This window comes from Phasianus colchicus, chromosome 1 (genome assembly GCF_987193195.1).
Source record: "Phasianus colchicus chromosome 1, bPhaCol1.hap1.1, whole genome shotgun sequence".
NCBI classification, from domain to species: Eukaryota; Metazoa; Chordata; class Aves; order Galliformes; family Phasianidae; genus Phasianus; species Phasianus colchicus.
The window spans coordinates 179,645,294-179,659,969 of NC_143436.1; the positions used below are offsets into that span (position 1 = coordinate 179,645,294).

Sequence of the window (14,676 nt, forward strand, 5' to 3'; positions counted from 1 at the left end):
AACTAAGCATATTTATATAATTAGTTATAAACATCATTTGCCTATGAAATCAGAAGCACAATATTGCTGTATTTATCACTTAGTGGGACAACTTGCTGTGATAATCTACAGTGCTACTCTAATGTAGTAACGTCACTTCCTCCTTGAAACTCAGACATCTGTGATGCCTTCAAAAATGCATCCCATTCATGTGGCAGAATGTGCTTGCAGTAATAATCTACAACCATTTCCCTCTTGCTATCTTCTGTTTTATGACAAACCCACATCTTTTCTTATTTTGCTTGAGGCAAAATTCCAAATTCTTTACACCACAAAATACTCTAGCTAGGATATCCACAGGACATTTTAATTTCTACAGAACGCTGCAATTTATGTGCTTTGTAATGCCTTTACAAGTTCAGTAATGTAATGATGTCATATTCTGTCTTCACTAGCTGAGTTCAAGAGAGCAGTAAAGGTGGCAACAGGACAGGAGCTCTCAGATAATATTCTGGATACCATCTTCAAGATTTTTGATCTAGATGGAGATGACTGCCTCAGCCATGGCGAGTTCCTTGGTGTCCTGAAGAAGCGAATTCATCGAGGTTTGAGGGTAAGAAGCTGATGACATCTATCATTCCCATTAACATACTTGTTTTTAATCACAGAATCACAGAATCACAAAATGGCCAGGGTTGGAAGGGACCTCAAGGATCATGAAACTCCAATCCCCTGCCACATGCAGGGCCACCAACCTCCTCATTTAATGCTAGACCAGGCTGCCCAGGGCCCCATCCAATCTGGCCTTGAACATTCTGGGCATCCTGTTCCAATACCTCACCACTCTCTCTGTAAAGAACTTCCTCCTGACATCCAACCTAAATCTCCCCTCCCTCAACTTAAAACCATTTCCCCTCGTCCTGCTGTCATCTACTCTTTTAAAGAGTTGACTCCCCTCCCCTCTGTAGGCTCCCTTTAGGTATTGAAATGCTGCAGTGAGGTCACCCCACAGCCTTCTTTTCTCCAGGCTGAACAAGCCCAGCTCCCTCAGCCTGTCTTCATAGGGGAGGTGCTCCGGTCCCCTGATCATCTTCGTATTTTTTAAATACCACAGATTATTCTTACAACTATCTTATTAATGTTTGTAGAAACACAAGTAGAGATAGTGAATGGAAAGAAATTATATTTTAAAATGAAGACTCTTTACTGCTTATGAATCTGAGAGGAGTGCTGCCGTCATTGGTAATATACATGTGAACATGGGAGCAGCAGCATTGCCTTACATATTATATTTATAACACAATCCATGAGTGAGAGTCTTTTTCGTGTAAATGCTAAACATACTCTGATTTTATTAACAGGTACCACAACAGCAAGGCATTCAAGGGTACTGGAAGTGCGTGAAAAGAGAAAGCATTAAAGGAGCAAAAGAATTGTGGAAGCAAAGTGGGAAAAGTCCTTTTTAAAAGCGTCCATTATTGTTGGTTTGCTGTAAATGTTATGTAGGGATTTTTTGTCTGTCCTGTTTACATAATAGCTGAATCAAAAATACTCTTTTTTACTACAGCTGAACTAAATTAACCCAATATCTAATGAAAAAAAAAAAAAAAAATTATATCGTTCTAGTGTAATCAGTTGGGTTTACAGAATTGTTATCACGTTTGACCTCCCTACAGAATTACTCTTGTTCTAGGGAATAATGCTATTTATTTTTTTGTGGAGTCCGACCCTGCACTGTGACCTCTGGGATGCATAGGATTTAATAGTGGCCACTGGCTGGAACATCCCAACAGTATCACCTCCTGTTGGAAGAGTGGTCATCATCTCATCCGGCCACTAACACAGCAGTTCTCTTTCCCTGGCAAAGACAGAAGTCCAAAAAGGGAAACCATTTGCACAGTCCATGCAAGTCAAGGTACCTGCATCAAAAACAAAATCTCACATGGCTTTGTGTTCCCACTACTGTGAGCTGCTTGTTGCTAGTTCCTGGCAGATGGTTCCACCAGGTCCAGGGTAGATGTCTGATTTGTCTGCCTTTGATGATAATAGCTTTAAACTGGAAATATAAGGCTGCTGATACAGGCTTTAAAAGTTACATGTTGATCTATGAATGTGTATTGAGACTCTCAGACCTCTTCAACAAACAGTAGAAACAAGAAGAAAAAATCCCCATCTTCATTCTATCATAAGCAGTGATTACACCTTGATTTGTAACTATTTTGCTTAACTGTAATGCAGAAGATAAATGTGTAACAAATCTTTACTTTGTGTTAGTAACAATTATGTCAGGGAATGCTGCAGTATCTCAAGAACTCAAGGTTATAACAAGCATTGGCAGGAATAATAGACGCAACAAAAAGTAAACAAATTGTTGATGACTCCCAAATTGCAAAGCTAGACATAAGATGTCAAACAATAAAACAAAAAGAAGGTAAAAATTAACATGAATGTTTTTCAGCCATATCATAGTGTGCTTCTCTGTATACACACATATGCATGGTACATGGGTTTTGTTTCTTACAGACTAAGGAGCCTGTAGTCACAGGTCCAGATCAGTGTTCCTCGTTGGTCACTGCATATAGGAGACAGACTTTAACACATAGAGCAGTCAGCATTGTCTGTTTTGTCCAGGCTGGGGTAAAGGCCTGACTTTTCAAGACAGGTTTGTTATAACAGACTCAAAAAACGAACTGGGTAAAACAACCAAGAAATCTCACCACTCTGCAGATCCCACCTAAGGAGGTTACAGGTAAGATATTTGGTATGTCAGTGGCCATCAGGCAAGCTCGTGCTAAGGAAGAGTCCTCCCAGGTCTCAGCACTCTAGAGAGAAGCAAACAAAGCAGCAGCATGCAACCACCTGCTACTCTATGCAGCATTCTCTTGGAGCTTTAATTTAAATTGTGTGAAAGAGAAAATGTTTTTCTTTGTGTGATCTGTAAGTATGCACCCAGTCTCGTCCACATGAACAGGAACGTGACTGTGGGTGCTCCAAAGACCTGTCTAGAAAATCAGGTACCAGTGACTGCTAAGGATGCCTCTGCTTCCATCAGGAACCTCTCAAAAATGAAATAAAATGCACTAAATGCCACTGCCTCTCCCCCTTAAGCTGAAAAGGCACTGCTCTGTGGGCAATGAGAAATCAGGCAGCTGTTTTCACTCTGTGCTTTTGGAAGCTGCTTATGATGATGGGAACTACGAGTAAGAGCTGCTGGGAGCAGAGGTGGGGCAGCATGGAATTACCACAACCAGTTTAAGATCACTAAACAATTTTTTTTTTTAAAGGACAAAATCAAGCAAGACACTTCTGTATCAGAGAAGTGTGTGTGTGTTCCCCTACAGTGGGCGTTGTTCCAGCTCTGCTATAATACAAGGCAGCCTTTTACTTGTTGCTGTTCATATTTTGGCAAATTGTTTTTACTTTGGAACGGAGATGATTGTTTAACGATTTATTCTGTGAATTCTTAATAGGATTTTGATGTTCTACATTGCTTTTGTGGTTGTTTTTTGTTTTATTTTGTTTTGTTTACCAATGACACATCCTGCAAACTGTTTGGTTTTCTGTTGGAAAAATCAATTCATCTAGCTTTAGTGTATCTAGGAGTTTAATGCCTCATTGTTCATTCGTATCTGGGTTTGTGCAATCAGCAATATCTGCTTTTGGCAGCAAGTTACTAAAAATGGATTTCAAGTTTTATTTCTAAAGATCTGGTGTCCAGTTCAGAGGAAAAAGAAAACAGATACACTTATTTTAAAACAAACGTCATGTCTATAGTAAAATAAGAAATGGAATGATTACTTAGGAATTAAAATGCTATTAACATTTTCAGAAGAAACTATCCTGAAAGTACAGCCAGGAAGGAATTCCTCTGAATGCCAGGGAAGATTTGTCCGTTGAAAAATCAGGCTCTGTGTTTAATCTGTAGCTTATTTTTGTTTGTTTTCACCAAAAAGATTCGTGAAACAGTCTTAAAATCATTTCTCAGATAAAATATCTTAGACTGAAAGAGCTGTTTACATAAGTATTTAGACCGACCTTGTCTTATGAGGAATCCATTGTAGTTTTAATTTTTTTAAGTTCCTTTTAGTAACTGTATGGTATTTGCAAGCTGTCTGTCAACATTGCTCAACACCATTTATTTAAAGGTCTTGCTTACTGCCAAAGTGCCAATTAAGTGTATCAATTATGACTTTTTTAATCTTAGGAATCCTTCCTCTAAACAGAAATATACTAAAAATGAAATAAAATTAAATTTAAAAAAAAAAAACTCCAACTTTGCTTTTGAGTGTTGTTTGGATTAAAAAAAATAATATATTACATATTGTGGAGGTCTCGTAAACTGATTTAACGCATTTTAAAAGAATACAGAAGATGAGAACTGCCAGATAAAGGGCTGAAATGGGAACAAATCCAGAGAGTTAGAGGAAATATTTCAAAATTCTTATCTATTGTCCATACTTTGACTTAAGCATAGAGATGGATTAATAAATGTACATTGGAGTTTCAAATACAGTTTTCTTCTCATGGAAGAGTGCCAACATGTCTTGTGTCTTCAACCTTTCCTATTAAACAGTCACAGCAGGTCAGGAAACTATTCCAGTGAAGAAAGAAACCTTCAGTCCTGCTGAAGAGATGGTATGTATCCCAGTGATGTGGTTGTTATTACTGAGATCCATGCTGACCAGCCAACAGCCCCTCTAATGCCACTGGGCACAGAGGAAGCATGAAGGCAAAACCTGTGGACATAGACACATATTGTTAGCACCAGGCAGCCACAGAAATTCCTCCTAGAGAAACTGAAGATGTTGCCCAGCAAGAGGTGGAAAGGAAACCTGAGAGACTTGAGCATGTACAAAATTAATCCACAAACAAGCTTGCAGCTCCTCGCTCATTTACTTTCTGAAGGTTTCCTGCTGTCTTTGTTGATTAAACAATTCCTAGTTGGTTCAATAATGTAGAAATTATGCAGCATATGTGGAGACAGATTTCCCATTAGGCTGGTGTTGGCTCAGTTAATAAAGTTTTTGCTTCATTAACCAGAAGGCCATGGTGCAGAGCTCTCCTTACGAACCCCAGGAACTACGCTGTGGCTCATACACACCATCCTCCCAACACTGCCCAACCGTGCACCTACCTGTGTCGTGTCAGAAAGTGCACCTCATTCCTTGGAGAGCAAAAAGCTGTGCTTTTTCACACCCACGTGCCCAATTGGAAGCTTGTACTTTTGTTCCCTGCCCCAGCTGATGGTGGCCTGCCTTTCCTCACCAACTGTGATGTGGAAATCAAATCATAGAATGATTAAGGTTGGAAAAAAAAAAAACACTAACATCATCCAGTCCAACCATCAGCACATCCCTAACATGCCCATTAACTGTGTCCCTCAGTGCCACATCTCCACATTTCTTGAATCCCTCCAGGGACAGTGACTCCAGGGACCGGGCAGCCTGTGCCACTGCCTCACCACTTCTTCCAATAAGAAATTTTTCATGATACGCAACCTGAACTTTCCCTGGTGCAACTTAAAGGGAGGAAGGCTGTGGGACACTCTGGCGAACTTAAAGATTGAAGTCTCTGGGAGTACACACACTGCATTTGGCAAAATGCGAGATTCACTTTGGCCTCATATCAAATGCTTCCAGACAGGAAAATTTGGGAGAAAAGAGATTCTGTAGTCAAAGCAGAGAAATGTGTGGGATTTCAGACACCAGCAAGTGCCAAAACATCCTCTGAAGAGTCTGTCCTTGTCATAGAATCATAGAATACCCTGAATTGGAAAGGACCCATAAAGATCATCAAATCCAGCTTCTGGCTCTACACAGGACCACCCACAAATCAGACCATATGTCTGAAGAGCATTGCCCAGACACCTCTTGGTCAGTGCTGGGACCACTGGGCCCAGTTCCAGGGCCTGACCACCCTCTGGTGAAGAACCTTTTCCTGATCTCCAACCTGACTTTCCCCTGATGCAGCCCCAGGCCATTCCTTTGGGTCCTTCTCCATGAACTGCAGAGGGAGCACAGAAGATGAGCTTCACCAGACTTAACTTGTACTTTGGCAATGCCTTCTTTGTTCATAAGCTTTAATGGATCCTAAGTAAGAGTACTTGCATTTGGACTTTTTTTCTATAAATTGAAGTGCTGTTTTCTTGGAAGGGTGAAAGCTCTTAGAAAGGAACAGTTTTAAAGACTTGTCAATAGAGTGTTTTGGTATTTTTTTTTTCAGAGTAGTTTTTTAATTATGTGGCATCTTACTGTGTTTTAATCTAATTTGAAATTGATACTATTAGAAGGAGCACACATTACTAAAAAGTGTATGTCTCTTAAATAAACCACACAAGGTGGTTCCTAAAGCAATGGGAGCTGAGTGACAGGATAGCTGATTGTGTTCCCTGCTGAATGGGAAGGATAGCAAAATGTTCTGCAGCTGGTCTTTAGAAAAGAGAATCCAAACTATAATTTAGGAGACATGAACACGACCAAACAAAAGGATGCTAGGAAAGCAAGGAATAAATCAACACAGCTGAAATCAAATTTTTCAAATGCTGTTTGAACAAAACAAGTTCTTTGCAATTTAGGATTTGACCCAATGCAAACAAGGACAACTAATCACTCACAGTTAATGTATACAAGATTACATGAGCTGTACTGGAATGCAGAGAGCAAGTACTTGAGCCATCTCCTTTGGTTTTATGCACATATCAGAAATTAATCCTACAGAAATTGATTTGTTTATTACTGGGAACAAATAAAAAATATTCCTAATGAGCCACATTATTATTTTCCTCCACCTAAGAGGATGCTGGGTTGCTTCTGCCAGGTCATGGCTTGTTCCTAGCTCTCAGAGGAAAGAAACACTGAAGCAAAATTGAGATGAAATTATGAAGATGAAGGCTAAAGAGAACAATGAGAGCATCTGAAGGAGTGTTTGCTGTGTTTTGTTGTAGGGCAGCTTTCTGAAAGGACAGCAAATGTCGGTAGCTAGATTTTTTTTTTTCAATTAAAAAAAAAAAAAGTTGTAAGGGGTGATGCAGTAATTTACAGTGCAATAAGTTTTTCCCCTTTTTCCCTGCTAAGTTGTGTGAACTGTTTATTGCAAACAGACCAGCAAACCTCTGGAAGACTGTGCAGGAGACCCCTGCCAGAGCAGAGGCTGCAAAGGTACATTTCGTTGTTCTCACAGAGATCTTCATGTAGGTATTGCAGGTGGGCAGCCAGAAAGGGGCATGTGAAATGGACCAGGGACACTTGGGTTTTGCTTCTTGACAATTATGGGATGACCTCACATGAGCTGTAGTGCAGTGCTTCACAGCCAAGCAGACACACAGTCACTTCTAGCAGAGCTTGCTTCCATTCTTGCTAGCATCCATTTAAGGAGTTCTTTTCTGCTCAGGAAGTCAGAGTAGATACATTCCAGATGGCTCTGAGAAGTGGAAGATGTTATTCCCTGAGCCAAGGGTCCTTATGCAGTGCAATTCCTCGGGTGGGAGCACACATCCAGGACAAGCAGCCCTCCCAGTGCCTCCCAGCGTTGTCAGCATCTTTCTTTGATTCATTTCTATTTCAGTTCCTCTTAGGATGGAAACACTGCACAGAAATGTTGCTGGCAATAGCTGGTCAAAAATCATCTCTCACAGGCTTATACAGCTGTCACTGGCTTTGTAATTCATATTCACTATTACAAAGGTTACGATATTATTATGAAAGTCGCGGATGAAAGCAGTGTCAGAGGGCATTAACAGCAGCCACAGGCTCAGCACAAGCTGGTTGTAGTTGCACCTCCCCGGAGATGCATTCTGGCTCATTCCCAACGATGATGGTGTGGCACTTAGGGCTCAGTGCAGGATGAAGAGCACACATGCTGTGAAGTTGCTCACTTCCAAAAGTGGTTGATTAGACAAATATTCACACTGTATATGCATATCTTCCTTGTAGTTCAAGTTCCAATAGCCCTGTACCCAAGACTACCAATAGGGTGATGCAGTGTTTTATATCCCACTGCTGACAGTTTTATATTCCATAGCTTACACCCCTCCTTTAATAAGGAGGTCACCATCCCAGTGACCCTCAGAAAACAGCACCTCTCTTATGTATTGCCCATGAGAAAGAAACGAATTCTTTACAAGAGTCGGGGGAGGATCAGGTTGAGAGTTAGGAAAAGGTTCTGCACCAAAGGGCAGTGGGCATGGAACGGGCTGTCCAGGGCAGTGGGCACAGCCCTGAGCTGCCAGAGCTCAGGGAGCATTTGGATACTGCTCTCAGACACAAGGTTTGATTTTGGGTGATCCTTTGTGGAGCCAGGGGTTGGACACGATGATCCTTATTGGTCCCTTCCAACTCAGGATATTCTATGACACTATGATTCTAAGTAAGCAGCCAACCATTGGTTCGATGTTTCCATTGCCAGTGGCTATGCTTGGTGCAATGAACAATGAACAACTGTAGATTTGTGACTTTGATATCTAAGAGGTATTTTCTGCTAGTTTGGCAGCCACTTTTGCCTCATGCTACTTTTGTGTGTCTGACACTGCAACAGATAACCACCCACGGCGTGTTACTGTTATCATATATGGGACTCAAAATTCCTCCCATTTTCTTTAGCTTAGCTGCGAGCATTTCAACACCAAACAAATATAGGACAACAGAATGTCACTGTGTGCTCTTCCCACAGTGTTCACCAGGTAGTCAGCGTGCCAGACAGTGCCAGGTGGTTGGTACGGAAGGGACGTGCTCTGGGCATAGAATCAAGGTTGGAAAAGGCCACTAAGATTGGAGGTTGGACTCAACCATCAACACATCCCCACTAACCACACCACTCAGTGCCACATCCCCACGTTTCCACATCCAGGGGCAGTGACTGCCCACCTCCCTGCGAGCTGTGCCACTGCCTCACCACTCCTCCTGATAAGAAATTTTTCCTAACAGCCAACCTAACATCCAACATAGTTCAGAAAAATTCATTTTCAACACTCCAGTTCCCAATTTCATCCCGTATGTTACACGATGAACAGCAGTTGTTTGGTACTCAGTGGCTCAAGCTAACCTGTGCCACACACAGGCTGACAGAACTGTGCCCCTTCGCTGCTACTGTGATGCGAAGCTACCACACAGACTCAGCACAGCTGCCCCACGCTGCGCTCCCAACCAAGCCCCTCGTCGGTCGGTCGCGTTTATTCGCTCATTTTTTGCTCTCAGCCGGCCGACCGCACGCCGTGAGGAACCCGCGTAACCTCACAGCGCCGAGCTGCAGCGCGGCCGCCGCCAGGTGGTGCCGCAGCGCCGCGACAGACGGCCGCGAGTGGACGGCGGGCGGGAACGGGGCCGCGACCCGAGGCCGTGGCAGCGCCCTGTCCGGGGACGGCGTTCACGTCCTTCCCGGTGGCGGATGGCGTCGCGCTTTGGATTCGGGGCGAGAATAACGCCGACGTCGCAGAGCGGAGCTGCGCAGAGTTCAGCTTCTCGAAGCGCCCTGCCGGGAGAGGCGGCAGGTACGCAGGAGCTGGGAGGGGCAGGACCAGCGCGGCCGGCCAGAGGGATCCCACGCCGTGCAGGGACAGCGGCCGGGGCCGCCGCGCAGGGGCCGCCCCGTGAGCCGGGCAGGACGCGCGCTGTCCGGGCTCCGCCGCCCGGAGGCAGAAGGAGGAGGAGGCGGCGGGCGCGGGGCCGCCCATCTCCCGCCCACTGCGGCCCGCCCAGGGCCTGCCCGCGCCGCCCGGGGCCGGCTCCGCAGCGGCGGCAATTGCTGCAGCCGCCGCCCGTGCAGCGCCGGCGCCGATGCCTCGTGCGGCGGCCGCGGGGGGAAGATGGCGCCGTCCCACGTCCTCAAGTGCTGCCAGAGGGTGCTGGCCTGGGTGCCCGTGGTCTTCATCGCCCTGGTCGTGGCCTGGTCCTACTACGCCTACGTGGTGGAGCTGTGTGTGTGTGAGTGCGGAGACGGAGGGCGGGCGGGCCGAGAGCCGGGCGGGGGGACCCCGCGCCGCCCTCCGGGGAGCTCTGCAGCGCGCTGCGGCACCGGGCAGCGCCGAGGGCTCACTTCTCCCTCGGGCGTTCGTTCGGAGCGCTCTTGTTCTCTCACCCTCCCCCCCGGAACCCCCAGCCCGGGGCCGTCCCTGGAGCCGGGTTGACCTGGAGGGCGGGAAGGGGTCCCGGTGGGCTCTGCCCGCTCTGAGGCGCCTGATGGCGGCGGAGCCCCGAGGAGGGGTCGGGGGGCTCTGGAGCCCGGGCGGGATCTCCGTCTCACAGCTGCGGCTGCTCAGGCGGCGTTTCCCCCTATGCTTTCTATTTCGCTCGCTCTGAGCCGGTCTGGAACTTCCTCGCGTACCCGACAACAACTTGAGCCCATTGAGTTGTATTCCCCCCCCTCTTTTAATTAACGTTGCCGGGGTCCGGTGTCACGGAGGTGTAATTAGGCTGAAAACATCCTCCCTAAGCGGGATTTGGGGCTTAGGGGTTTGTCGGGCTGCGTCAAGGCTGTGGTGATGCCTCGTGGAAATCTGATTTGTGGTCGGTGTCAGTCAGGATGATGTGTACCCTGTTCTGTCTATAGGAGGAAATTAAGTCTGCTTCGGGAGGATGTTCACCCACACAGGGGAATGGAGACGCACAGGGATGTGCGGCATTCACCGGCCTTGCTGTGGTTTGGTAGCAGTGTAGGAAATCTAAGAAACACATCATTTGGTGCTCGGTGTTTTAAAGTAAGAAAGGTGGAATTAAAAGGTAAAATATACCACAAAAGAGTGAAGAACTATTTCCAGCAATGTACTTAGGTGTGCTTTGGTCCATATACTTCTGTTTCTGTGAAATGCTTGCTTTCATAGCTCAGACTTGAAATAAAGAGCTTGAATGTACTTTGATGAAACCTGTAAAGATATTTGTTCTTTGGAAATAATCAGAATTGTTTGTTGCAATCCTTAGTTTTCAGGCAACTTCTGAAATTCTGTCTCTCACAACCTTTCTGTTAACGTATGTGGAATGGCACGTAGCGTAAGCAGCAAGCAAAATGTTGTTTGGACATAAAGTAGTAGAAATATAATTCTAAAGGAGTGCTTACTAAGGTATTACATGGAATGTTGACATGAAAGAGTTGCAAATATGTCGTTGCATCCACATGTGTCAGATTGCTGTGGTTTAGTAGTCTGCTTGTTTGAGTAAATAGTGCTGTTATTTTGGGGAAATAGGGCTTACAACTATAAGCACTTGGAACCAGATTTTAGATAGTCTCTAATACAGGAGGCTTGGGGCATGGATTTAGAGCAGTGCTAAGGGGACTGTGTCGGGTTCTAGACTTATATTTTACAGATGTGATATGAAGTCCAACATGATGAAAGGCAGACCAGGCGAATATGTTTCTTCTCATCAATAAAGAACAGAAATTCAAGAGCCAAAGTGACTTGCCCAGGGTTGCACTGGTGCTCTCTGGCTGAATCAGGATGGGTCCTTCATCTCCCAAGTCCCAGCTCTGTGCCCTAATCACAAAGTGGGTCAAGGCTGGATGCTGCTGAGTAATTTTGTCCAGAGATAAATCTTTGACCCCCATCTAATGGAAGACCTTTGCAGACACAGAGAAGCTGCAGACTCCTTCCAAATTCAGTAGGATTTCATTTGTGTGCAAACAGTTGAAAAGGCTGGCTCCTGTTTATGCAAGAACTTTCACATCTATAAACCTGATTTCTAGATGTCTGACGCTTGCAAATCAACTTTATTCTCAGTGTCTGCAGATACAGGCTATTAAGAAAAAGTGGTCATTCAGTAAGAAAATTACCTATTGATTTTTATTGCTGTTTTTGAATCCTACAGTTGTTTAATGTCAAAGTGATGGTTGGTGACCAAGATTTGTTTTTCTATGACTTTTTTTCTGATTGATTTAAAATATATATTATTCTCGCTTTTAACCTTCTGTAGAACTTTGTTTATGCACCTGATGAAAATTCATCTCAAAGGACAGGAAAGATGTATTTCAGGCATTTTATGAGGTTTTGAGTTGTTCCCCCCCTTTCCCCGCGATGTTCTTCTGTTACCCTGTTTGGGTTCCAGCATAGAGAGGATTTAGAGCATAGCAGAGTTTTCTGTTCCTCTTGGCAGGTATGTTTACTTTTTCCCTGTACTGCATGTTTTATTTTGGTTTGAAAACTACTGCAGTGTGCACTATGAAGCAAGGACTTGCCTTTAATGCACTGCTAATGAATGAAGTGGCAGTCTCAGCATATGTGCCCATACAGCAGGTGCAGAAGTGGGGCTTATGGCTTGTTGTGCATCTGGGTGAGGAACGACAGATGGAAGAATGAAAGTTCTGTAAGGGAGGAGATGAAACAGATCAAGTAAATACTGAGAGTAAAACAGAAATTAGAACCACCTAGGAGTCAGTGTTTTTTCCCAAGGTCATTGTTAAAGGTTAGCAAATTGTTAAGATCTGACGCGAGCAAGGAAACAGGAAGAAAGAAAGGCTTTGTTCTCCCCAACTATTTCTTCTATCCTGTTAGAGTATGTTGGTTTTTTTTTCCTCAAGTCCCAGCCATGTATTAATGGTTAAACATATGTATTCAGTTCTTCTACTGGGAAGCCAAGATTAATGCAGTAACATAAAATACTCTTAATCAAAGTAAAAAATGGTTGTAAAGCTGGGATTGCTTCCTTTTTCATGTCACTCTTTCAGTTTTGCTTCACTGTAGAACTTGCCCCACCCTCCTGCACTGGGACATTCCCATGTTGCTCAATGTCCTGCTGCTGGTGGCTGAAGGCCTTGGCCCTGCTCTGTAATTCACCACCGGCATGTATTTACTTGGCTATGCTGCTTTTACAACCATGAATTATATTACTTACATACTGCCTGTGAGCACCGGGAAGGAGTGGTGTGGGTGAGGTGAAAGGAGGTTCTCAGCATGAGCTATTCTGTTGTTTTCCTCTGTAGAAACTGCCTGCATTGGTGCATTTCTCTGAAGCATTCCTGGGCCAAACTGGTGAATGCTGGCTGTTTGAGCCTCTGCTGCTGTGTAGCTGTGATCCATGTGGTAATCTGGCCAACTGGAAAGATGGCAACAGCCATTTCTCACCAAATTTGTGGAAGTTCAGGGAGCTGTTTTGGAAAAACCCTGTGAATGCACATAGCTGAAGGAAATGGAAAGGTAATGGATCTGAGCCTTCACATCCCGCTACCCTGCTGTGATGCCTGCGTTGTTCTGCAGCACAGCTGGAGAAGTCACAGTGCAAACTGTTGCCATTCACAATAAGTCTCCCTCCAACCCTGATGGAGTAGCAGTATTAAACGCCAGCGTGCCAGGCTGGCAGCAAAGTCTTGTGGCTTTTTTTTATTTTTTCAATTGGTTGGAAACAGAAGTGCTGAGGTACTAACAGGCTGACTCCTGTTCTTACCCCTGCCATCAAAATGGTTCCAAAGAATGTTTATCAATAAGGTGATAGGTGCTTTATATATAAAAATATAAATATATATATAAAAAAAAGCAAACTCGAGGCAGCGTCTTATTCAGATTTTCTTTAAATGCTTTAAATTAGAAAAGCATGAATTAGTGTTTTCTTAGTAGATTGTTCTTTTCTTTCTACATATAACTTGCATGGAGCTCTGTATACAAGAAAACACACCTAGAAATACATAGTGGATGCTGCAAAATGGCTTTTCATTAGTTTAAAACCACTTATTGTTTTCCTTCTCGTTGTCAAAACATGTTTTGCTTTTAACATTGCCTTCGTAAACAGTGGTGGTATTATATTGTTAGTGAATTGAACTGATTCTTTCTGCTTACCACGTCCCCTTGGAAGGTCATGCTCAGCATGACCAAACCTCTTCTCATGGGGCTCATTTCACTTTTGGGTGACTTGCCTCTCATTGCCTATCCCCACCATTCTCCAAACCCTTTTGTAGGTGAGCAGCTTAAATACCAACTGGCTACACGTTGATTAGAAGTCACTGTTCTGATGTACACAGCAGAAGCTGGTGGTAAAGCCAGGCTGTTTCATACAAGCGCCCCTTTTTTACTAGAATGCTTGCAGAATTTGGTAGTACAGTCTGCACAGAGAAAAAGAGAAAGATGTTAACTTTGGCTGAGTTGCCTGCAGATCGTAATTAAGGTGTGTTAGCTGGCCTTATTTAAAAAAAATAAACAGCTTGTTACAGGTAACATTTTGTTTCTATAGCTAAAATTGTGCGTTGTCATCCTGGCTCTTCTCCTGGGTGGGGTTCTAAGGAGAACTGCTTGTTTTATGAGCATACGAGTCTTGTATTCGTGTTTCCGTGCTTGGAACACCTCAAAGTCTGGAAGGCTGTGACTTCTGAAAGATGTGAGAGTAAATTATTTTGTCTAGTTCTTAACATCTAGTTGCTGAGCACTTTGCTTTTTTAATGTCTAATATGCCTCGAATCTTGGTAAACAGCAGTTTGTCACTTGGAATTCATAATTTAGTGGTGCACATTTAACTCCTTCACTGTTGTAATGACTGCAGTATCCCTTTTAAGCAGGAAGATAGCTCTGATTTCCCCAAAGCACATGAGAAGCACTCAGTGATGTGTTGTAATGCACTCATTTGAAGAATCTGTTGCATAAACAGAAGGCAGGTAATTCCATCTGCCTCCTCTGGAAGAAATCTCTACTAAAAATGTTAATGCAACAGTTAACAAGCAGAGTGATGTGATATAAACAGCAGCAGCTCAGTAAACTGATTTCTGACAGCAGCAGTGGGATTGGCACAC

At 44.0% G+C, this 14,676-nt stretch overlaps 2 protein-coding genes and 1 long non-coding RNA gene across 6 annotated transcripts in view; 2 read left to right on the forward strand and 1 right to left on the reverse strand.

Annotated features, from left to right (window-relative positions):
• MICU2 (mitochondrial calcium uptake 2) overlaps positions 1 to 5,148 on the forward strand; it is a 133,825-nt gene extending 128,677 nt beyond the window's left edge. Inside the window, exons 11-12 of the mRNA XM_031615730.2 lie at positions 435 to 592; positions 1,341 to 5,148. Of these exons, the coding sequence (XP_031471590.2) occupies positions 435 to 592; positions 1,341 to 1,445 (263 nt within the window). The 3' untranslated portion in view covers positions 1,446 to 5,148. The remainder of the gene's footprint in view (positions 1 to 434; positions 593 to 1,340) is intronic.
• LOC116244183 (uncharacterized) lies at positions 4,629 to 9,106 on the reverse strand. Its single transcript, XR_004170129.2, has 3 exons — positions 9,019 to 9,106; positions 5,114 to 5,247; positions 4,629 to 4,715 (listed from the first exon to the last, which is right to left on the reverse strand). It is a non-coding gene; the product is annotated as an uncharacterized LOC116244183 (long non-coding RNA).
• A 23-nt stretch (positions 9,107 to 9,129) lies between these two features.
• ZDHHC20 (zDHHC palmitoyltransferase 20) overlaps positions 9,130 to 14,676 on the forward strand; it is a 42,946-nt gene continuing 37,399 nt past the window's right edge. Inside the window, exon 1 of one of the 4 annotated variants that reach the window (XM_031615736.2) lies at positions 9,130 to 9,463. In XM_031615736.2, the coding sequence (XP_031471596.1) occupies positions 9,361 to 9,463 (103 nt within the window). In that variant the 5' untranslated portion in view covers positions 9,130 to 9,360. Of the gene's footprint in view, positions 9,464 to 9,653; positions 9,897 to 14,676 lie in introns of those variants that run through there. The other 3 variants (XM_031615735.2, XM_090133830.1, XM_090133831.1) reach the window with 3 other exon arrangements.